This window comes from Thamnophis elegans, chromosome Z (assembly GCF_009769535.1).
Source record: "Thamnophis elegans isolate rThaEle1 chromosome Z, rThaEle1.pri, whole genome shotgun sequence".
NCBI lineage: Eukaryota > Metazoa > Chordata > Lepidosauria > Squamata > Colubridae > Thamnophis > Thamnophis elegans.
The window spans coordinates 86,392,403-86,411,520 of NC_045558.1; the positions used below are offsets into that span (position 1 = coordinate 86,392,403).

At 41.7% G+C, this 19,118-nt stretch overlaps 1 protein-coding gene across 1 annotated transcript in view; it reads right to left on the reverse strand.

Moving 5' to 3' along the window:
• RND2 (Rho family GTPase 2) overlaps positions 1-9,111 on the reverse strand; it is a 33,081-nt gene extending 23,970 nt beyond the window's left edge. Inside the window, exons 1-2 of the mRNA XM_032238075.1 lie at positions 8,837-9,111; positions 7,597-7,684 (exon numbers count right to left, since the gene is read on the reverse strand). Coding sequence (XP_032093966.1) covers positions 7,597-7,684; positions 8,837-8,938 — 190 coding nt within the window. The 5' untranslated portion in view covers positions 8,939-9,111. The remainder of the gene's footprint in view (positions 1-7,596; positions 7,685-8,836) is intronic.
• Positions 9,112-19,118: the final 10,007 nt, after the last annotated feature.

A 19,118-nucleotide genomic window follows, 5' to 3' on the forward strand; every position in this document is an offset into this window, starting at 1 on the left:
ACCAAAGCATATGGATGAAAGATAATGTATCTAGTTTAAAAAGATACAGAAAGATAGAAACTAAAGATAAACTGATAGCAAATAGCACTCTTTACTAGTATTGATGATGTTATCAAGTTAGAGTAATCATCTACAAGAAAACAAGCAAGCTCAGAGAGCACCAAGGACCCCTCATGTCAACCCCGAGTTGCAAATATTCTCCTTTATTGATAGAAACTATCTATTTAACTTGTATCTAGTTCGTCCCTATAACTCCCAGCGTGCAAAACGTTGAAAATTCATTTCTGTTATATCTTTAACTTAAACTGTTTGTTCCCAACCTAACCTTACTGGAAACAAAGTCCCACTGCATTTTCTCCCTGCTAAATCTCTGCCTTTCCTATTCCCAATTTATCTGACTGTCAGATTTGTGCACATTGCTTCAGGCAGGAGCTATGTTTTAGTTTGTTTTATATTGGTTATATACATCATGGTACATCAGAACACACACATGTTCTACATATATCAGCTGATTTTTTACTCAGGCACACAAACACACACACATCATGACCTACTTATTGTTTCAGAGATATTTTCTTACCAGGTTCCTCAATGCCTTCATCAATGACAGAACTTCCAATGTGCAGTACTCTTCATTAGAAAAGTTGGGAAGTATTCAGAGATCTATTTGCCTTGAAAATAGCCCACGTGGAACTGTTTAACCTAATCAAACATCTGCACAGGAAATGCTTCATGACATTTTGTATTATAAACCATTTTATAAAATTTGCCAAATTTCAACTCCACTGAAGTCATGGATCCCAGATTTTGAATGTATTCTATTTAAGGTACTCATTTAAGGTACTTTGGTTCAAAAACTGTTGACCTAGGATGCACTGTTTTGTCCAATTAAAAATTACAGAAATGAGGGTAATAGTACATGCCTACATGCATGCATGCATGCATATGTACCCAAACAAAATATGCTGGCACAATTCTCCATTGTGTTTAGCTAGGAAACATGTATTAATTTTGTAAACTTGTTTTGAAACTTAACACTGACCCTTTTCTCCCCTTCCCTCAAGGAATCCAAAAATTCTGAAAAATCCCAACCTTCCTCTTCACAGATACATCTTGACCATGTCATATCATTGCCCTTCCCATTCTTTTCCTTGGTTGTGATCCCAGACTGAAGAAGCTGGCTTTTTATGTTCTAAACCATAATTTGTTTTAATCAGGGTTTACTAAATGAGTCAGAGAATCTTGTGTATGCCCCAAATCACTCCTTAATAGAAAATTCCTTGTTAGATTCCTTTCTTAAACAAGATAGGAATAAACAATGAAACCCCATGCTTCCTTGTTTGTTCATTACTTTCAAGTAACAACAAAAAACCCATCTTCAACCAATAGTTTAGTGCTCTAACATAAATTATTCATCAGCTTTGTGTATATATTACATTTAGACCAACATAATAAACTACTTTATAATTTAGCATGATGGCTGAGGAATCCTGAGAGTGAAGTCCAGACACTTGTAACATTGCTAAGGTTGAAAAACACTGCCTTAGCACTATATGTGAGTCTGATTGTGAGGCATCAAGGCTCATAGTTTGTACAATGTAGGCAAAAGTGCAAGATAAATCTTCCCTCTGTGGTCAAGATGTAGAGGTAAGAATCAATTTATTTTTGACTTCCATCCAAATCATCTCTCAGTTTCTGTCAGCACTATTGTGTTTGTGGCTCCCAAACTTGATGTTTGCTCTTATTTCACATAGTGACTCTCTACTATGAACTGAACCCTAAATAAATGTTGGCTTTTTATTTATTTGTTTGTTTGTTTGTTTGTTTGTTTATTTATTTATTTATTTATTTATTAAATTTTGTATGCCACCAGCTCTCAAAAGAGACTCAGGGCGGCTTACAATAAAAGGGAGGGGGGATAGATAAAAAAAATAAACAACAGTTTAAAATTACACAACAGTCACAAACCTGAAGTGGGGCTGGACAACTCAACAGCCCAAGGCCTGCTGGAACAGCCAGGTCTTAGTCGCTTTGCAGAAGGCCGGAAGGGTAGTGAGGGTCCGGATCTCAATGGGGAGCTCGTTCCAGAGGGTCGGAGCTGCAACAGAGAAGGACCTCCCCCGGGGTGTCGCCAGCCGACATTGGCTGGCAAAGGGAATCCGGAGAAGGCCTAATCTGTGCGATCTAATCGGTCTTTGGGAGGTAATTGGCAGGAGGCGGTCTCTCAGGTAACTAGGTCCGATGCCATGTAGGGCTTTAAAAGTAATGACTAGCACTTTGAAGCGTGTTCGGAGCCCAATGGGAAGCCAGTGCAGCTCGTGGAGGATAGGTGTAACATGGGTGTACCTAGGTGCACCCACAATTGCTCGCGCGGCTGCATTCTGGACTAACTGAAGTCTTCGAACACGCTTCAAGGGCAGCCCCATGTAGAGCAAAGATTATTACATTACCCCGTGATCAGAAGACAGTTTTCTGAGATTCACCAGCACTGATCTTGGATAAAGGACATATTTCATGCAATACATCTACACTCTTAATTCTCCTCATAACAATAAGTGATATGGAACCAACAGTTTTGGATTCTGAAGAAAACATGGAAATTAACATAAATAATAACCTCTGGGGGAGATTGTCAAATGGTATTACCTGTAGTACTGGGGTCCCCAACATGGCACTGGGAGGTGGCTTACTCTGTTTGAAGGCCTCCTGTGCTGACCACCTTTCTTTTGAAAGCATACTTTTTGAAAACAAAAAAAAAAATCCCTAATTTTTTAGAAATGGGAAGCTGGCATTCTGCAAAGCAGAGTACCAGCTAACAACATTATCTTTATTTTCAAGGATAACTCTTGAGTGCCAAAATTCTGAGGAAAGCAAAACAATGAGTGCTATAGAACAGTAATATATTTTGCAGATATATTTCCCCTATCCAGAAAATGGCAAAATAAAGCAGGATTAATAGGGAGCAGCAGATTCAGGAGCTGGAGAGGGAATAGCAAAGAGAACTGGTTAAATTGGTAGATTGCAATCAGTAGTGTCCCAGATAGCTATCATTTCGTGAAGAGTCAAATTCACCCATTAGCTTTTTGCCTGAGAATTTACAATATATTCTCAAAATTTCAATGGGTTCCACACCCAAAAAGATCCGAGACTTACCGTACCGTACCGTACCATACTTTCTTTTCTGTTTTAAAAACAGATTAGAAATTGAAACATGCTCTAAGCTTAGCAAAAACTATTTCCATTTTCTAAGGCTGTTGTGAATGTTTTCTAAGTCAGGCTCAATTTGAGAGAATATTTCATGAAATGAGATGAATGGCACTATAATCTTAGCTCAAGACAAAAAATGTATTACACTCTATAGCCTTTCAGCAGAATTTAAAAGACATGATCTGGGATATAAAATAATTATTGTGACTTCCAAACTCCGATTTTAATGCATAGAGCAAATATGAGAAAGCATAATAAGAGGCAAGGTGAACCAATACTAATTTGTTAAAGGTAAACCATGGATGTTGCTCAACACTTTGGCAACAAGACAGGCTCTCAATCATAGAGCTTTATAAGAACCTAAAAGCTATTAGACATTAAATGGCCCTGGGATGGTCATGAACATAAACAAGAAATAGAGAACCAACTTGACCATCACATGTGCAGCAGATAACATATAAGCTGACCAGCCTCCAGACTCAGAAAAACATAGCTGGAGACAGAGAGGCTGGAAGAAGTGCAAAAGTGGTGTAAGAAGGGTATTTGGCAGTGACAAATCTTTGCAAATGTCAACAGCCATTATGAAATGCCTTGTTGCCCCACAATTTAAGCTAACCATGGCTATGAAGTTACTGCCAGAAAACCAATAGCAATGCACCTTGCTATTCCTCATGGAGAAGAGGCTGAAGGGAAAAGAACATGCTCCACAGACTGGGGGTTAGGAGCAGCTAACACTTCTGAAAAAACATTAAGTTGGGGGAAATTCATCTAATAGAACTTGGACATGTGAGGGAAGAAAAACAAGTACATGTTTCACTAAAAGGGCCAGTCTAGAAGTTAAAAGCTACAAGAAGCTGGAGGAAATAAATAAGTGACATTACTTCCCAGTTCAGCTTTGGACTATAATATAGTCACACAAAAGCCACAGGCCAGGGCCATATGTTGTCAGTGAAGCTCAGAGTCATTCAGACTTCTTCACCGTAACATGCATCGTTTTTATAGAAGAAGAGTTCCAACTGTGATATAAAGCTTTGTTCTTCATGCTATCATCTCAAATATGTGAAGGGATAACTGACTGCAATTATCAGGATGATATGAAATACTATGTGAATAATTGAATATGGACAGAAAGCCATTCTCTTACTACTATAGGAGTAGACCAGTATTGGGATTCAAATAATTTAACAACTGGTTCTCTGCCCTAGTGATTTCTTCCAACAGCCAGTTCACCAAACTGCTCAGAAAGTTAACAACCAGTCCTCCCAAAGTGGTGCAAACTGGCTGAATCCCACCACTGGAGGAGACCCATGTTAATCAATGGCAGCCAAAATCAGAAGTCTGCTAGCACTTTTTCCTGCTAGCACATTTTATTAAGAAGCATAAACTTTCAAGAGTTGCAGCTCATTTGATCAGATACATGAACTGGCTAGACTCATGTAGGATTTAAATTGGGATGGTGTGGGGGAGGGGGAACATGGTGATGCAGATATATGTTACCTGTGAGACAGATTACAGATACCTTATAAATATCATTTTATGACCTCTCCCTAAATTAAATCAGACATCAGTCAAGTCACTCCATGCTGAAGTGAGTGGCTCATGAAAGTGAATTGTTCTTAATAAATATGTTAGCTGGAATGCGTGCTACTAGATTTCTTTTGATTTTTCCTTTGGCAACTAAGAGAAGCCAGTTCCCTCATTAATTGGAGCAACAGATTAAAAAATATATAGTTTAAGATAGACATTAGATCCAGCACATTTTATTTAGAAATGAAAATGTAGAACATTTGTGGAAAATGTCACTTTTATAGAGAACTTTAAAACTGGCTCTAAATTATACTGGATTTATTGTTTTTTTCCCCCATCTTGACGAGAATTGTGTATTCCAGGTCCTTTTAAAACAGTAAAGAATTGGAATAACTAATACAAATCCCAACTTGGATTTTTTTAATAATGCTGAAGTACTGGATAATCATTTTCATCCTGGAAATTGTGTTCAATGTATCTGGAGCACACCAAGTTTGGAAAGGCTGAGTTAGCAGAAGAATCCTCTACAGGATATTCTTGGTAGTTTATGAACTCAGAAGTGTATCTGGTCAAATATTACAGGGTTTTCAAAAGGGAAGGAGGAATAATAAAGAGCCTTTCCATTTTTCCATTTTTCCCAACAAATTTAAGGATGCCTTTCTTGACGAAAACTGAACACCCATTCAACTTAAAACTCAAGGCAGGACTGTGGTACTTTCACATTACTTTTGTTTTCAGCACATCCTCCTGGCTAATGATAAACTGTCTCTGAAATCAAGGCTCAATTCAAAATCACTTGGTGACAGGACTAGATATTTGCATATGTGAACCTCAGTTTTCAACTGGCAACACCCATAGGACCGGCATATGCCACTTGCAGGAGATCAAGCAGTTTTTTATTCTAGCCAGATTCAATCCTACTTTTTACTTGTCTATAATGTCTGGTAACCAGTTCTTATTACTAGGCATAGCTTTCTATGGTCAGCTTTTCTGGATAATAAATGCATTAGATCCATCCTCCACAAATCTCTGGCGCGTCTAGCTGGATCTACTATCATTACTAAGCAGTCTGATGGCTGTTTTTACTCACGCTGCCAAAACTGAAGCTGTAGTTCAGTAGCAGAGCTCCGTTGTTAGCCTTGAATGTTTCTCAGCCTTGCAGAATGCTGGCATTTCTGTTCATTAGGAGATGCTGAAGCATTGTTATCATTTTGTGTACTACTCTGGCCTCTCACAGCAAAAGAATTGTTTGCTTGCTTCCTCTGTCCACAGCTAAAGGAAGAGATGTCCTTTTCACTCCTTAGACAGAAGAGGTTTTCTACAGCTTCCTAAGAAGCCACCAGCAATTTTGCCACAGCTGCACCTCATACAACAGATCCCTTCACACAAGCCAACAAAGCTAATGAGAGACCTTTGCCAAGAGAAGAGTCTGGCAGTGCCAATCATGAGGCTGTAAAGTTAATCAATGCAAAGCAGAGCCAAGACAGAATAAGGGAGCCCCAAATAGTCAGATTACCCTTCTTCCCACCCTCTCCCCAACCAGCCTCAGCAATGTTTATCCCACACCTCATCATGATCACAGCACCATACCTGCTGTTTGCAACCTGAGCCAAAGCAGAAGAGATTTTCCTGATGTCTGAGGAATTGTGCAGAAAGCTGGCAGGGAGGAGTGTTCAAAACAAAAGGCAACATTGAAAAGCAGCCAGAATGAGCCCAAGAAAAGCCTTAGGAGAGCAGCTCCTGAAACAGTAGTAAAAGAAAGCCTTTCCTTTCTGCAGACAAGAGAAGACGGCACTGGGCCTTTCTCCCAGGAGTGAGGACTGCTCTTGGATCCAAAGCAGTTTTTTCCTTTTCTTCTTGTGTGGCCTCACTTTGAACCTCTCTCCAATCACCTTGATCATCAGATGCTGGCAGAAAGTGGCAGAAATAGAAAGACGTAGGGACTGGGGCTACTATGGCAGCTTTTACTCTTTGTGGGGGGAGGGGGAATACAATCACATGGGCAAATCTGCCCCCTCCCACACACACTACCAAATCTGGTTCTAATAGCTTTGTGAAACTGAAAATCAGGAGAATTAGCAAACATTGGAAGAAAATGTGTGTTTATGTATTTCAAATCCTGATTTTGTGGGAAGGATAAAATTCAAGATGGTGGGTGCCACATTGACTTTTTTGACAATGCAGATACCCTTTTATACAAACAGAACTTTGTCAGAACTCTGGCAAAGTAGAACTGATAATTTGTTTATAACTATAAGGGAAGAGAGCAACACATGCAAAACACCTGCCTTACTCACCAAATAATCTTAACTAGGGAGTAAGAGTTTTATTTATACTTTCCAAGTATAGTCATTATCTAACAATTTTATTGCTGCAGGGAACATTAAGATTTTTTACCCAGATTCACACCAAGCCATAATCTGGTTCTGTTGGTTTGGCCAATTTATTTAACAAGCTATGATTAAATAAGGGTTGTGTAAATAAGGGTTATGTATGAATCAGAATCATTCCTCACTCCCACTTCCTGTACTATAATTAAGGATGTATATATTTAAATAATCACAAAGAAATAATAACAACAACAAAAGTATAATATAGAGACTGGCACTGGGAGACCCAGATTCAAGTTTAACTATATCCAGTCATCTTCTCTCTAGCAAGTTTACTTCTTAGCATTGTTGTGGTGGGAAAAAAAGATATGCAGGAGCTATTTTGAGAGAGGGTGTGGAGGAAAGAGAAAGGGGGGGGGGGAATACAAGCATGTAGAATTCCCTTGGGTATATTTTCCAAGACCTCAACTTCTAATGGCTATCACAACTGGAGTTTAAACTCCAGCCTTTCCAAAGATAACTCCTCACTTACCTGAAGTATCCCACATGTTCAGCTCAATGCGCTGCTTTTCAATCTCAAAACTGGCTGTGTAGTTCTCAAACACAGTAGGGACATAATTCTGCAGGGAATGGACAGAAAAGAGGGATCAGAATGCATATCAAGAATCAGATACAGGACTTGTAGAAATGAGAGTTTACTTCCATCAGATTGTCCACACTCTTCTTCAGACTACTCTCAAAAGCAGCCATTCTGGTGCCTTCACTCTATTCTTGATATGATACATAGGCCTTAGTTGGGACGGCAAAATGTAAGTGTAAGCAACACACACTGTGCCTTCCAGATGTGCTGGACTAATATTGCCAAGGCTCTTTTGCGACATGAAGCTGATGGAAGCAGTAATCCAAACTACCTGAGGCGGCAGTTTGCTTACTCATGAGTTACCCCAGGATGAAAGCAACTGCTTACAGGGCTCTAGAAGGGCTTGGAACTGATACTAGATTTTTATAGCTCCCTGAAGAGACCAAGGCTCATTTTTCAGTCCTTAGCATTATCCACAGAATGGATGGTATAGCAGTGGTATATTATCCCATAATATTCCATATTATACCTTTACTATATTATCCAACCACCCCTTTCCATCCCTGGTTAGTTTCCTAATTTTCAAATAATAATAATAATAATAATAATAATTCCCTTATTTTCCTTGAGCAGATCTGATTCCTGTCCTTCACATCACCCTGCCCTTGAGCCTCCTTCCTTCACCAAGAATCCTGGGCTCCACTTTTCCTCCTGCGTGAGGATCCACACACTTTACCCATTACCTTCCCTGTTTCGTCTTGTCTCCCCAATCTCACAGTCTACCTTGCAACCGGGTTTTCAATCTCTGCCCCCGCCTCAGCTGTAACCCAGCAGTTTGCGGAGTCCTTCATAAAGTAGTCCGTGGTCACTGGGCTAGCCTATGCTCACCTCACCGCTGGACCTCCCAAGGTGGGATCAGGGTCCGTGCCCACCTCAGCCCCGAGCCAACAGCACCCTCCAAGCGCACCTGCACATCCAGCCAGTCGCCCTCATTCACTTCCATTGCTTCCCGATGAATTCACTTCCTCGGTCCACAATGTGACCTCCGCAGCGCGGTCCCTTTGGACGCAGCCCTCCCGCCCCATCCTTTCGACCGGCCCTCCGTCCGGGCCCCTCGCTTCCCTTCAAGCTCCCCTGTGTTCCTCCATCCAGGGCCGCCTGCAGTCCTCCGCCCTTGCCCCGGTTCTCCTACCTCGGGATAGGCGTCCTTGGCGAAAACATGCAGCAATGCCGTCTTGCCGCACTGGCTGTCGCCAACCACCACAATTTTGCAACGCGCTAGCTGATTCTCCATGACGGGCGGCGTCCCCGCTGTTGAGTGAATGACCGACCACCGACCCGCACACTATGCGCTGCCTGCTAGCCCGCCCGGCCCCAAAACATCGCAGCTTGTCGATGGGTCGCTCCCCTGCCTCCTCAATCCCAACGATCGGCTAACGACTCCGCTTTCCGGCTCCTGATGCCGCACCCCCGGCTCCGCCCTCCCGGCCCCCAGTGCTCGCGGTCCTGGTGCAGCTAGAAGTTCAACCATCGGCTCTGCCGCCAGGGGGCGCTCCTTGCTTGTGTCACTTGCGGGGAGAAGAAGACTCCGACCTGCAGACTCATCAAGACTTCTGGCAGATTGAAAGCGTCGCTCACAAAGTTCAGGACTAACTTTCAGTTCGGAAAAATTTATGATGATTTTGCATGCTGTTCTAAACTACACTTACATTATTTTATAATTTGGAAGGAGGGCTTTTTTCGGTTTATTAACCGTGCTGAATGGGGTAAACAAAGGCGTAACAAATTTAAATGCCTTCATAATTTGGTCTTATTTGAACGGACTGCAGGACTTTTACTTTTTTGACGGGGCAGGAAAAAATAACTATTTTCTTCATGTTTCACCTGTTCGGTACTTTTGCAGCCCCGATTTTATTCCTGCAAACTGTTTCTCGCTAAAAAAACAAAACAAAAAAACAAAACAAAAAAAAAACCCTACTTAAAAAAAGATCTAAACATAGAGGCAAATATTACAGGAATGAATTGGACATTCGAAATAATTTCCTGCTAAAATGTTGGATACAGGATAGTGTTAAAATTTTATTCTAATGTTAAAATCTAATTCAAACGTAGGATAAAAAAAGTACAAGAGAAAAAGGAAAACAGAAGAAAGGGAAAAGAACGATTATAATGAAGAGAACAAAATATCTAAAGAAGTGATTTACAATCTTCATTACAAATATAAACAAATTTAGTGACTCGTCTTGCCCCTCTAGAATTCAAATATTTATCCCATATTCCATCTCTTATCTATAAACAAATCCATAAACATCATCTTTTCAGTTCTGGTATCAGCAGAAAATCCATAAAGGATTACCAAAAGTAACAACATTTCTCAATCAAATAAACTGTCTTTATATTTCTTTTATGTTTAACAGTTTTAATCTTCAGCTCAAATTTTTGTTAATTTGATTTCATTTATTTCATAGCACTGAATTCGTCAGGTCTTTAACAAGCCTCTTTTCTAAATCCAATAATAAAAAAATATCCAGGTCACTTTCTTGGTTTATAATTTATAATTATAGTTTACAATTTGTATTTCCCTTTTGATTTTTTTAAAATACCAGTTTCTTTTGTATATCCGCTGGTACACCCTTCACCAAATTGTTATTTTGGCCATCATTTGCATATCCACTTTCATTACCATCTCTATTTTGTCAGATAAAATTTGTTCCACATCTGTCATTTCTTCATTAAAATATGGTATTTGGACATAATCTACCCATAGAGGAAGACATCATGGTTGATACAATGAGTCTGTCAGTAATTGTGACTAGTAATTTTGGTCTCATTTTTCCAAAGTCTTTAATATTTTCAGTATTGTAACATTTTATAATATGTTACAAATCCCAATTAATTAACACAAAAGATAGGTTTATGTGTGTCCTCCCCCCCCCGCCTGCCTTGAATTAGTCCCCCTAGAATTGAATTTTTTAAAATCATTGGTCTTGCAAAAACCAAGAGATCTACAGTATTTCCCAAGAGAAGTTGTTTCTAATTAATTCCAAAATTTTATTGTAATGGTTTCTAGATTTCAAATTATTTTGATTCCCAGTCCATTTATAACATTCTAAGATCACCACTTTATTTTTGCTGTTCATTTCATTTAAATTTTTTTATTAAACTTATAATTACATTTTTCTTTCATTCAGGATTTAAATCAAATTATCTGTTGTTTTCAAACATTGCATCCCAAGGTCTCTAATAGTAGTTAATAAGCAATTTCTGAAAATGAGAAGTTAATAAACTTAGTGTTCTTTCATAGGAACAACTGCAGTTCTGAGCAAGATGGCTATTTATCTTATCTCCCAGCACTTACATCCATGGTAGCATGATCTCCTGCAGTGCCCTGGCAGAGATCAGTTGCTTGGAGCACAGGTAGATGATCCCCTCTTCTCTCCTTATCTGGAAAGTTTTCAAACAACCACAGCTCCTCATTCTTTGCCATGGTTGTAAGCTCTGTTTTCTTAGAGATGTCTTTAGTCAAGCAATCTCACTCTTAAACATTAGCAAGATTTAAAATATTTGTTCTTATTTTTTCCCCAAAGAGATAGCTACCCGTTAAATTGTTGTGGCAGAATCCTCCTTAAAGGCTCACAAATTACTGTGGCAGAAACTTTCATCAATGAGAAATGAGATTCAACATTTGGTTTTTTTTTTACTCTGTCTTCCATTCCTCTTTTAGAGCTTCAGATTTGGTGTGGACATTTGTTAGAAGATAACAGATGTTACCCTCTTCATGTGATTCTCCAAAGATGATACAGTATTGTACTCAAAACAGAAAGGCCATTTTGTGTCTTTTTTTCTTTTGTGCAAATAGAGACTATTTCCTTCTTTAGCCACATGGGGGAAGAAAGTAGAAGATGCTGCAGTGAATGTAACGAATCTCTCAGCTGAAGGCATCCTTGAGTTGCAGGGTTGACTTCTTGGTGACTGCATGGATGCCTTGTGGCATGGTTTCATTCAATCATCGTTTCATTCAATGGCCCCATAGATGTAGGTACAAGCACAGAGCAGCTTTTCCGTCTTGATTTCCTTCCTCTTGCAGTGGACTGCAACACTCAGCATCCATGGATGGTATAGCCATACATATATGTATGACATATAAATGCATCCATGTCATTCTTATTCATTGTGCCTTTCATAGCACAGGTCCGCAGATCCATCTCATTATTTATTTATTTATATTATTTATATATAATTGTTTTGTTTCTGACATTCTCTGATTAAAATGATTATTGGTCTGTAACTACAAACCATAGAATACAGAACAAGAATCAGGCAAAAGGCTCATAGCCTGAGACTCTCTCTACATCAGCTCTGACAACAAGTGATCCAATACTGTTGGTCACACCAAAGTTTTACTTCCCAGACTTTCTTCCAGGGCCTTTATAATTCCAGATTTTGTTTGGGCATTTGTTACAAGACAAAATATGTAATTCTCTCCTGAATTGATCCATACACAAAAGGACCAGTGGACATCAAGAATGGCCATATCCTGAAATATAGGACATTGTTATCTGCCAGAACATTCTTGTTAAACAAGCTTAATGCCTTGAATGCTGAATATGTAATTCTAGTTGGAGAATGCTGAATTGTATTATTTTTTTCATGCTCCATGTGGAAAGTAGTTTACTAGTCTCAGAATGTTTATAAAATCTTTAACACTGCCCTGTTTAGGAACCTTTGCAGATGTAACTTTTGGTGGAATAAAGTACAGTATACAAGATGGCAAGAACCATCTTGGTGATTAAAGGTCTATGCCAGAAAGCAAAAGACTCTGAGTTCTTGTCCAGGTCAGATAGGGTGGGCATTTTCCTAGTCCTCTAAACGTTGTTATCTAATGGGAGCTAGTAAGTGTGTAGCAGTTTTTCTGTAGCAGTCCCTATCCTATGGAACACTCTGCCCTTCCTGAAGTTCAACAGGTCTCCACCCTTTAGCCTTCTGTAAGGCTTGAAATACTTGGCTTTCCCCCTAAGTGTTGAGAGAAGATTAAATGACCACACATTAGAGCTGACTAGCATCAGGTTTTTGTTGCTTTAATCAGTTGAACTTTACAGTTTTAAAATGATTTTTGTTAGATCGGGTAAAGGAAGGCACACAAAGGCTCCAGTAACAACAGCTTTTTATTGCAAGTCAGGTAAACATCTGGCTGAAGAAGGGTCTGGCAGCATCCCCCTTTAAAGGGATCTGTCAGACCTTTTGACCAATGGGATTAAACCTCTGCCAGAACAGAGGACCTTGGTGGAAACCTCTTTCAGGGGGAGGAATATCTAACACCCCTCCCCTGCGGGATACAGCAATCCAACTGGTGACGTAGTCATGCAGGTAGGTGGGCTTTTACGTGGCTCTGCCTGACCTGCGCAGTTCAGTGTTGGTGGTTCCTTCAGACAAGTCGAACGGACTTGTTTGCTCTGCAGCTCTGCCTGATAGAAACTCCTGGAACTTTTCACAGGCCGCAGCTGGAGCTTCTGGAGTTAACTCACTTGGAACTTGCTGTGGGCCTGCATCAAAGTCAGATAAATCTTCTGATATTCTCGGGTTTGAGTTGGACCTGGAAGGACTGCTATTTTGTTCTGCACAGGTTTGACTAATTTGTGCAGGAGTTACTGTTGGTTGCCTAAGGGTGGAGTTGGACATGCGGCAGCAGAGTTGGTCAATATGCCTTCTCCAATTTCTATCGTCCTCGAGCTCTATTGTATATGATCGAGGACCAGTAATTCCAATTACTGTGGCAGGAATCCACAGTGTTCCCCTGGTGTAGTTGTGGGTGTATACCAAATCTCCTATGGCAAAAGTTGAACCTTGCTTGTGGAGTCAGGGGGTGTTGAGGTGGAATAATTTGGATGTAGCCGGTCTAAGAGAGACCTTAGATGGCGGCCCATGAGAAGCTCAGAGGGGCTTCTCCCAGTGGTAGCACTGGGTGTGATGTGTTGAATCAGTAAATAGTGGTTGATTCGTGTTTGCAAATCACCTGGGCCCATCCTAGTGAGGGTCTCTTTTGCTAATCTTACCATTCTCTCCTCCTGACCATTGGAGGCCGGATGGAATGGCGCGACCAGGGCATGCCTGATTCCCTGAGATTCTAGGAAAGTCTCAAATGGCATGGCAGTAAATTGGGGCCCGTTATCAGAGACTAAGACATCGGGCAGGCCGTGCATGGAGAACAGTCTCCGTAGTACCTTCATGACTGAGTCCGCTGTAGTGGAAGTCATCAGGACTACTTCTAACCATTTTGAGTAAGCATCCACAACTATGAAGAATGTTTGGCCATGAACTGGTCCAGCAAAGTCAATGTGCATCCTGGACCATGGTACTTATGGTCGCTTCCACTCCTTAGTGGGTGCTTCTGGGGGAGCCGGTCTGGACTCCTGATAGAGTGTGCATGTGGCCACCCATTCTTCTATGTTCCTGTCCATGTTAGGCCATCAAATGTAACTCCTTGCCAGTGACTTCATCCTGATGATGCCAGGATGCCCTACATGTAATGCTTCTAGTACTGCAATGTGCAGTTGGTTGGGAATAATTACCCGGTCCCCCCACAGCAAACACCTGTTAATGACCGACAGTTCATCACATTTGGCAAAATACATTTTGAAATCAACCCCAACAGGCGCCTTGGGTCATCCCTCCACACCCAGTTCAAAATTTGCTTTATTTTGGGGTCCTTTGCAGAGTGGCATGCAACGTCACTAGATGAGATGGGTCCAGTTTCCAGGCATTCAATGAGGAGGACCTACAACTCAGGGGTGGGGTCGGCAAGGACTTCGGGCAATGGGCAGTGGCTCAAGGCATCTGCGTGCCCTAAAGTGGAGCCAGGTCAGTGAATGAGGCGGTAGGAGTAGGCAGCCAGGAAAATAGTCCACCTGGTCATGTGGGGGGATAATGATACTGGGGTGGGGCCTTCCCCAGGCAGTAATCCCAACAATGGCATGTGGTCCGTAACCAGTTCAAAGTCCTGGCCATAGAGATATTCATGAAATCTCTTTACTCCGGCCACTGCAGCCAAAGCCTCGCGGTCCAATTGGCTGTAGTTCCACTCTGCGGCAGACAATGTCCTGGAGTAAAATGCAATGGGGGCTTCAGTTCCGTTGGGCATGCGGTGGCTGAGGACAGCACCAACACCAAAAGGGAAGGTGTCACAGGTCAACACTAATGGCAGGGTCTGGCTGTATTGTACTAGGAAAGAATCCGCTGATAACAGTCATTTTACTGCAGCAAATGTGGCAGCCTTGGCTTTGCCCCAGGACCTTTTCACGTTCTTGGCTAGGAGGCGATGTAATGGTTCAGCAACAGTGGTTTTGTGTTTGAGAAAGACACTGTAGAAATTAAGGAGCCCAAGGAATGCCTGCAGTTCGGTCTGATTGTGAGGTGTGGGGGCATCCTTAATAGCTTTAATTTTTTGTGAGGTTGGGTGTATTCCAGACCCATCGATCAGATACCCTAGGAATTCGATCTTTGGTACATTAATCTGACATTTTTCTTTTTTGAGGCGGAGACCCTTGTCTCTAATTCTGTCCAAAACTGTTCGTACGAATTTTAAAAGTTGTGCTTCATTTGCAGCCAATATCAAGATGTCGTCGAAATAGGGGATGACTCCTGGAATCCCCTGCAAAAGTCATTCCATAATGCTTTGGAACAGTCCAGGGGCGATAATAACGCCACATTGCAGCCAGTTGCATTTGAATGCACCCCTGTGCATCACAATGGTTTGGGCCTCCACTGTAGCGCCATTTACTGGCAATTGTTGGTATGTCTGCGCCATATCTAATTTTGCAAAGATTTTTCCTGGGCTGAGCGAATGTAGTAGGTGCTATACAATGGGTACAGGGTAGGTGCTTTATTGTAGCACTTTATTAATTGTGCACTTATAGTCCACGCAGATGCGGACAGACCCATCAGGCCTGACAGGTGTCACAATTGGCATCTCCCAACATGTGTGATCGATTGACTCTAAGATGCCCTGGCTCACAAGCTTATCAATTTCTTTGTCAATTTTAGGACGGGGAGTGAAAAGTACTCTCCTAGGTTTTAGCCTAATTGGGGCTATTGTGGGGTCTAACCTAAAGACCGGTGCCGAAAACGTCCTCAAACTCCTTAAAGATGGCTTCAGCGCCGTCGTCCTTCATGGAGTTGATTCCAGTCACTTCCATTCCCAATGCTTGGAACCAATCAAGCCGCGGGAAGCTCTGAAGGTTTCTGCTGACCACCATCACGGGGAGGTTTTCACAGAATTGTTTGTAGTTCACCCGGAAGGTGCTTTGGCCCACAATGGGGACTTGGTTCCCCTGGTAATTGCACAGGTGGAAGTTGGGGTTTCGGAGGTGTCGCTTCTGTAGCTTTGGGATTGCTTGCTTGAGGACTGACCATGGAATTATGGTCAGTGATGACCCGGTGTTGATCTCCATCTTGCATGGAGAGTCCTCGATGAGAACAGTGACTTTCAGCTTTTTGGGGTGCCTGGAGCGGATTTGTCTAACTGGAACAGTGACATTCAGCTTTCTTGGGTTCCCGGAGTGGATTTGAGTAACAGACGTATGGTTGGCGATCAGACTGCCGTGGGTGCTTTTGCCAAGCCCATGGTTTGGGCCTCTGTTGTCAGCTTTATGAACTTTTGGGCTGTCTGGTGGCGGTAGGGAAGTCGCTGTGGCATACCTTGGCGAGCATGTGCCCCTTCCGCTCCCATCGCTGGCAAGTTGCTTCACGAAAACAGCAGGATGCTCGGGCATGGTCTCCTCCACAGCTGGCGCGGGGCGGAACTTGCGAGTTGAATTTTCTTGCTGCCTTGGTGCGGCTACTGCACATGCGGTAGCTGTTGTCCGCTTCAATTTCAGAGCTCTCGGGCGTGGTAGTCTCACATTGTACGCGGGTACTTTTCCTCGTGTCTTGAGGTGCATTCCGGAGTTGTAGGGTTTCTGTCGATTTGGTGGCTGATTTGGATGCCCTAGCTTCATCTAGTGCAATCTGCAGAGAGAGGTTGGATTTAGTGAGTAGCCTCCTCTGCAGAGTAATGTCTCGCACACTGCAAATTATGCAATCCAGAATCAGCTTGTCCATGTCTCGGAACTCACAGTAGGCTGTGGCTTTCCGGAGTGCCGCCACATACTCATTGATAGATTCGCCCACCATCTGGTTTCAGATATTAAATTTGTGCCGGATGGTTTGGGCTTGTAGTGGGTCTTCAGACTTTATTATAGTGCAGACCAGGACACTGCTTGGAGTGGGGTTGGTTCTGAGAGATTTTTCACTGTTTCGAACACTTCCCGGCCACAGTAACTGAAGAACATGTTTGAATCATAGCATGTACACTCGAATCATAGCATGTACAATTCCCAGTGCTCGGTGGCTGGATCATATGGAGATGGTGGGGTGTGCATAACCATCCTGATTCACTTTCGTTGTTCAGCGATGGCTTGCTCGATGCTGCACAGGATACTCTGGGCTGGATGTACTTGCAGGATCACATTTGCTCTTTTTGTTCGCCTAGTTGCCTTCCAATCCCACCTTTGTTGCCAGTGTTAGATCGGGTAAAGGAAGGCACACAAAGGCTCCAGTAACAACAGCTCTTTATTGCAAGTCAGGTAAACATCCGGCTGAAGAAGGGTCTGGCAGCATCCCCTTTTAAAGGGATCTGTCAGACCTTTTGACCAATGGGATCAAACCTGTGTTCCTGCCGGAAGAGGATCTTGGTGGAAACCTCTGTTAGTGTGTTTGTGTGGGGGGGATATCTAACAATTTTATATATCTTTTAATTTTTGCTTGGGAGCCCTGTAGAGTTTATTGGAAGATGGGTGACTACATAATGGAATAAAATACAAAATAAATAAACAAAACAAAAAAAAATGTGAATGGAATTTATTTATGTATTTATCAGGAATTTATTTACCAGTGAAGCAGACCATTAAAACAAAGTAGTCTGGGATGGATCGAAAGATAAGTGGGGAATAGCCTCATCACTGATTTTTTTTCTCTAAGGACATCCAAGGTGGTGGGAAGGGTTAGTGAGCTCAGAATGCATGATTAAAGCCCTGCCCCTTGTATGGGTTTCATACAAGTGATCAGCGGTGGGATTCAAAAAATTTTACTACCCATTCTGTGGATGTGGCTTTGTGGGCGTGGCAGGGGAAGGATACTGCAAAATCCCCATTCCCTCCCCACCCCACTAACCTGCTTTCCAGCTCCGTTCTCCTGTTCAGGGCAATAAAAGAAGATCAGCTGGGAGGCAGCAGGGGCGGGGCCACCCTATTTGCAGGTTCTCTGAACTACTCAAAATTCCTGCTACTGGTTCTCCAGAACTGGTCAGAAATGGCTGAATACCACCTCTGCATGTAAAAAAAAGCCAAGACAAATGCCATTTCCACATTTTGAACTCTTCTGCATATCTGCCTTTTAAAATTAGCAATCCACTGTAGCAGCCATTTTCACCCAGGAACAATGGGCATGTCTAACATAGGTTGTAGGCTCTAAAATCTATCCTATCCTATCCTATCCTATCCTATCCTATCCTATCCTATCCTATCCTATCCTATCCTATCCTATCCTATCCTATCCTACCTACCTACCTACCTACCTACCTACCTACCTACCTACCTACCTACCTATCTATCTAGCCAGCCTGTGTAGGTCTGTGTAGGAAATTGCAATCATTTTTATAGCTTCTGAATTTATTTAGTCAAAACCATTCATCTTGATTTTGCTTTTCTGTGGAAACAAAGAGTGGTATTAAGCCTGAGTATCTCCTAGGATTAGTTCTTTATTAGTATTCTGTGTCAATGTTTATTAGGGGAATGCAATCTGTATTGCTACTCACGTGCCTTAAAGCATTTTGAGTGCAAACTGGATGCTTTATGAATCCTAAGAATTGACTTTTTATCTGCTGCAAATAACATCTCCCTATGGAATTCAGTATGTGGAGGAAAAGCAAAAAAGTGTTTTTCTTAATTATTAGAATTTTAATTTAGCCTAGATTTTAAATTTTCATTATTCTTCATGTTCCTTGTAATTTCTGCTCCTATAATAGCCATTCAGCAGGAGGCTGATATTATGCCATTTATTTATTCCTGTTATTAATAATTGAGGACTACCTGTGTTTCATTAATAAACATATAGGTTTAAAAATTATATTTCTATTAAGTGGAACCAATATTTCCCATAAGAATATACTTTGAATAGGACAAATTTGAATAATGCAATCATTTTAAATCAAGACCTATGTATATTTTTCTGGGATGCGGCAGCTCAGTGGCTAAGACGGTGAGCTTGTTGATCAGAAAAGTTGGCAGTTTGAATCCCTAGCACCATGTAATGGAGTGCGCTCCCGTTACTTGTCCCAGTTCTGCCAACCTAGCAGTTCAAAAGCACGTAAAAATGCAAGTAGCAAAATAGGAACCACCTTGGGTGGAAAGGTAACAGCGTTCTGTGCGCCTTCCGCATTT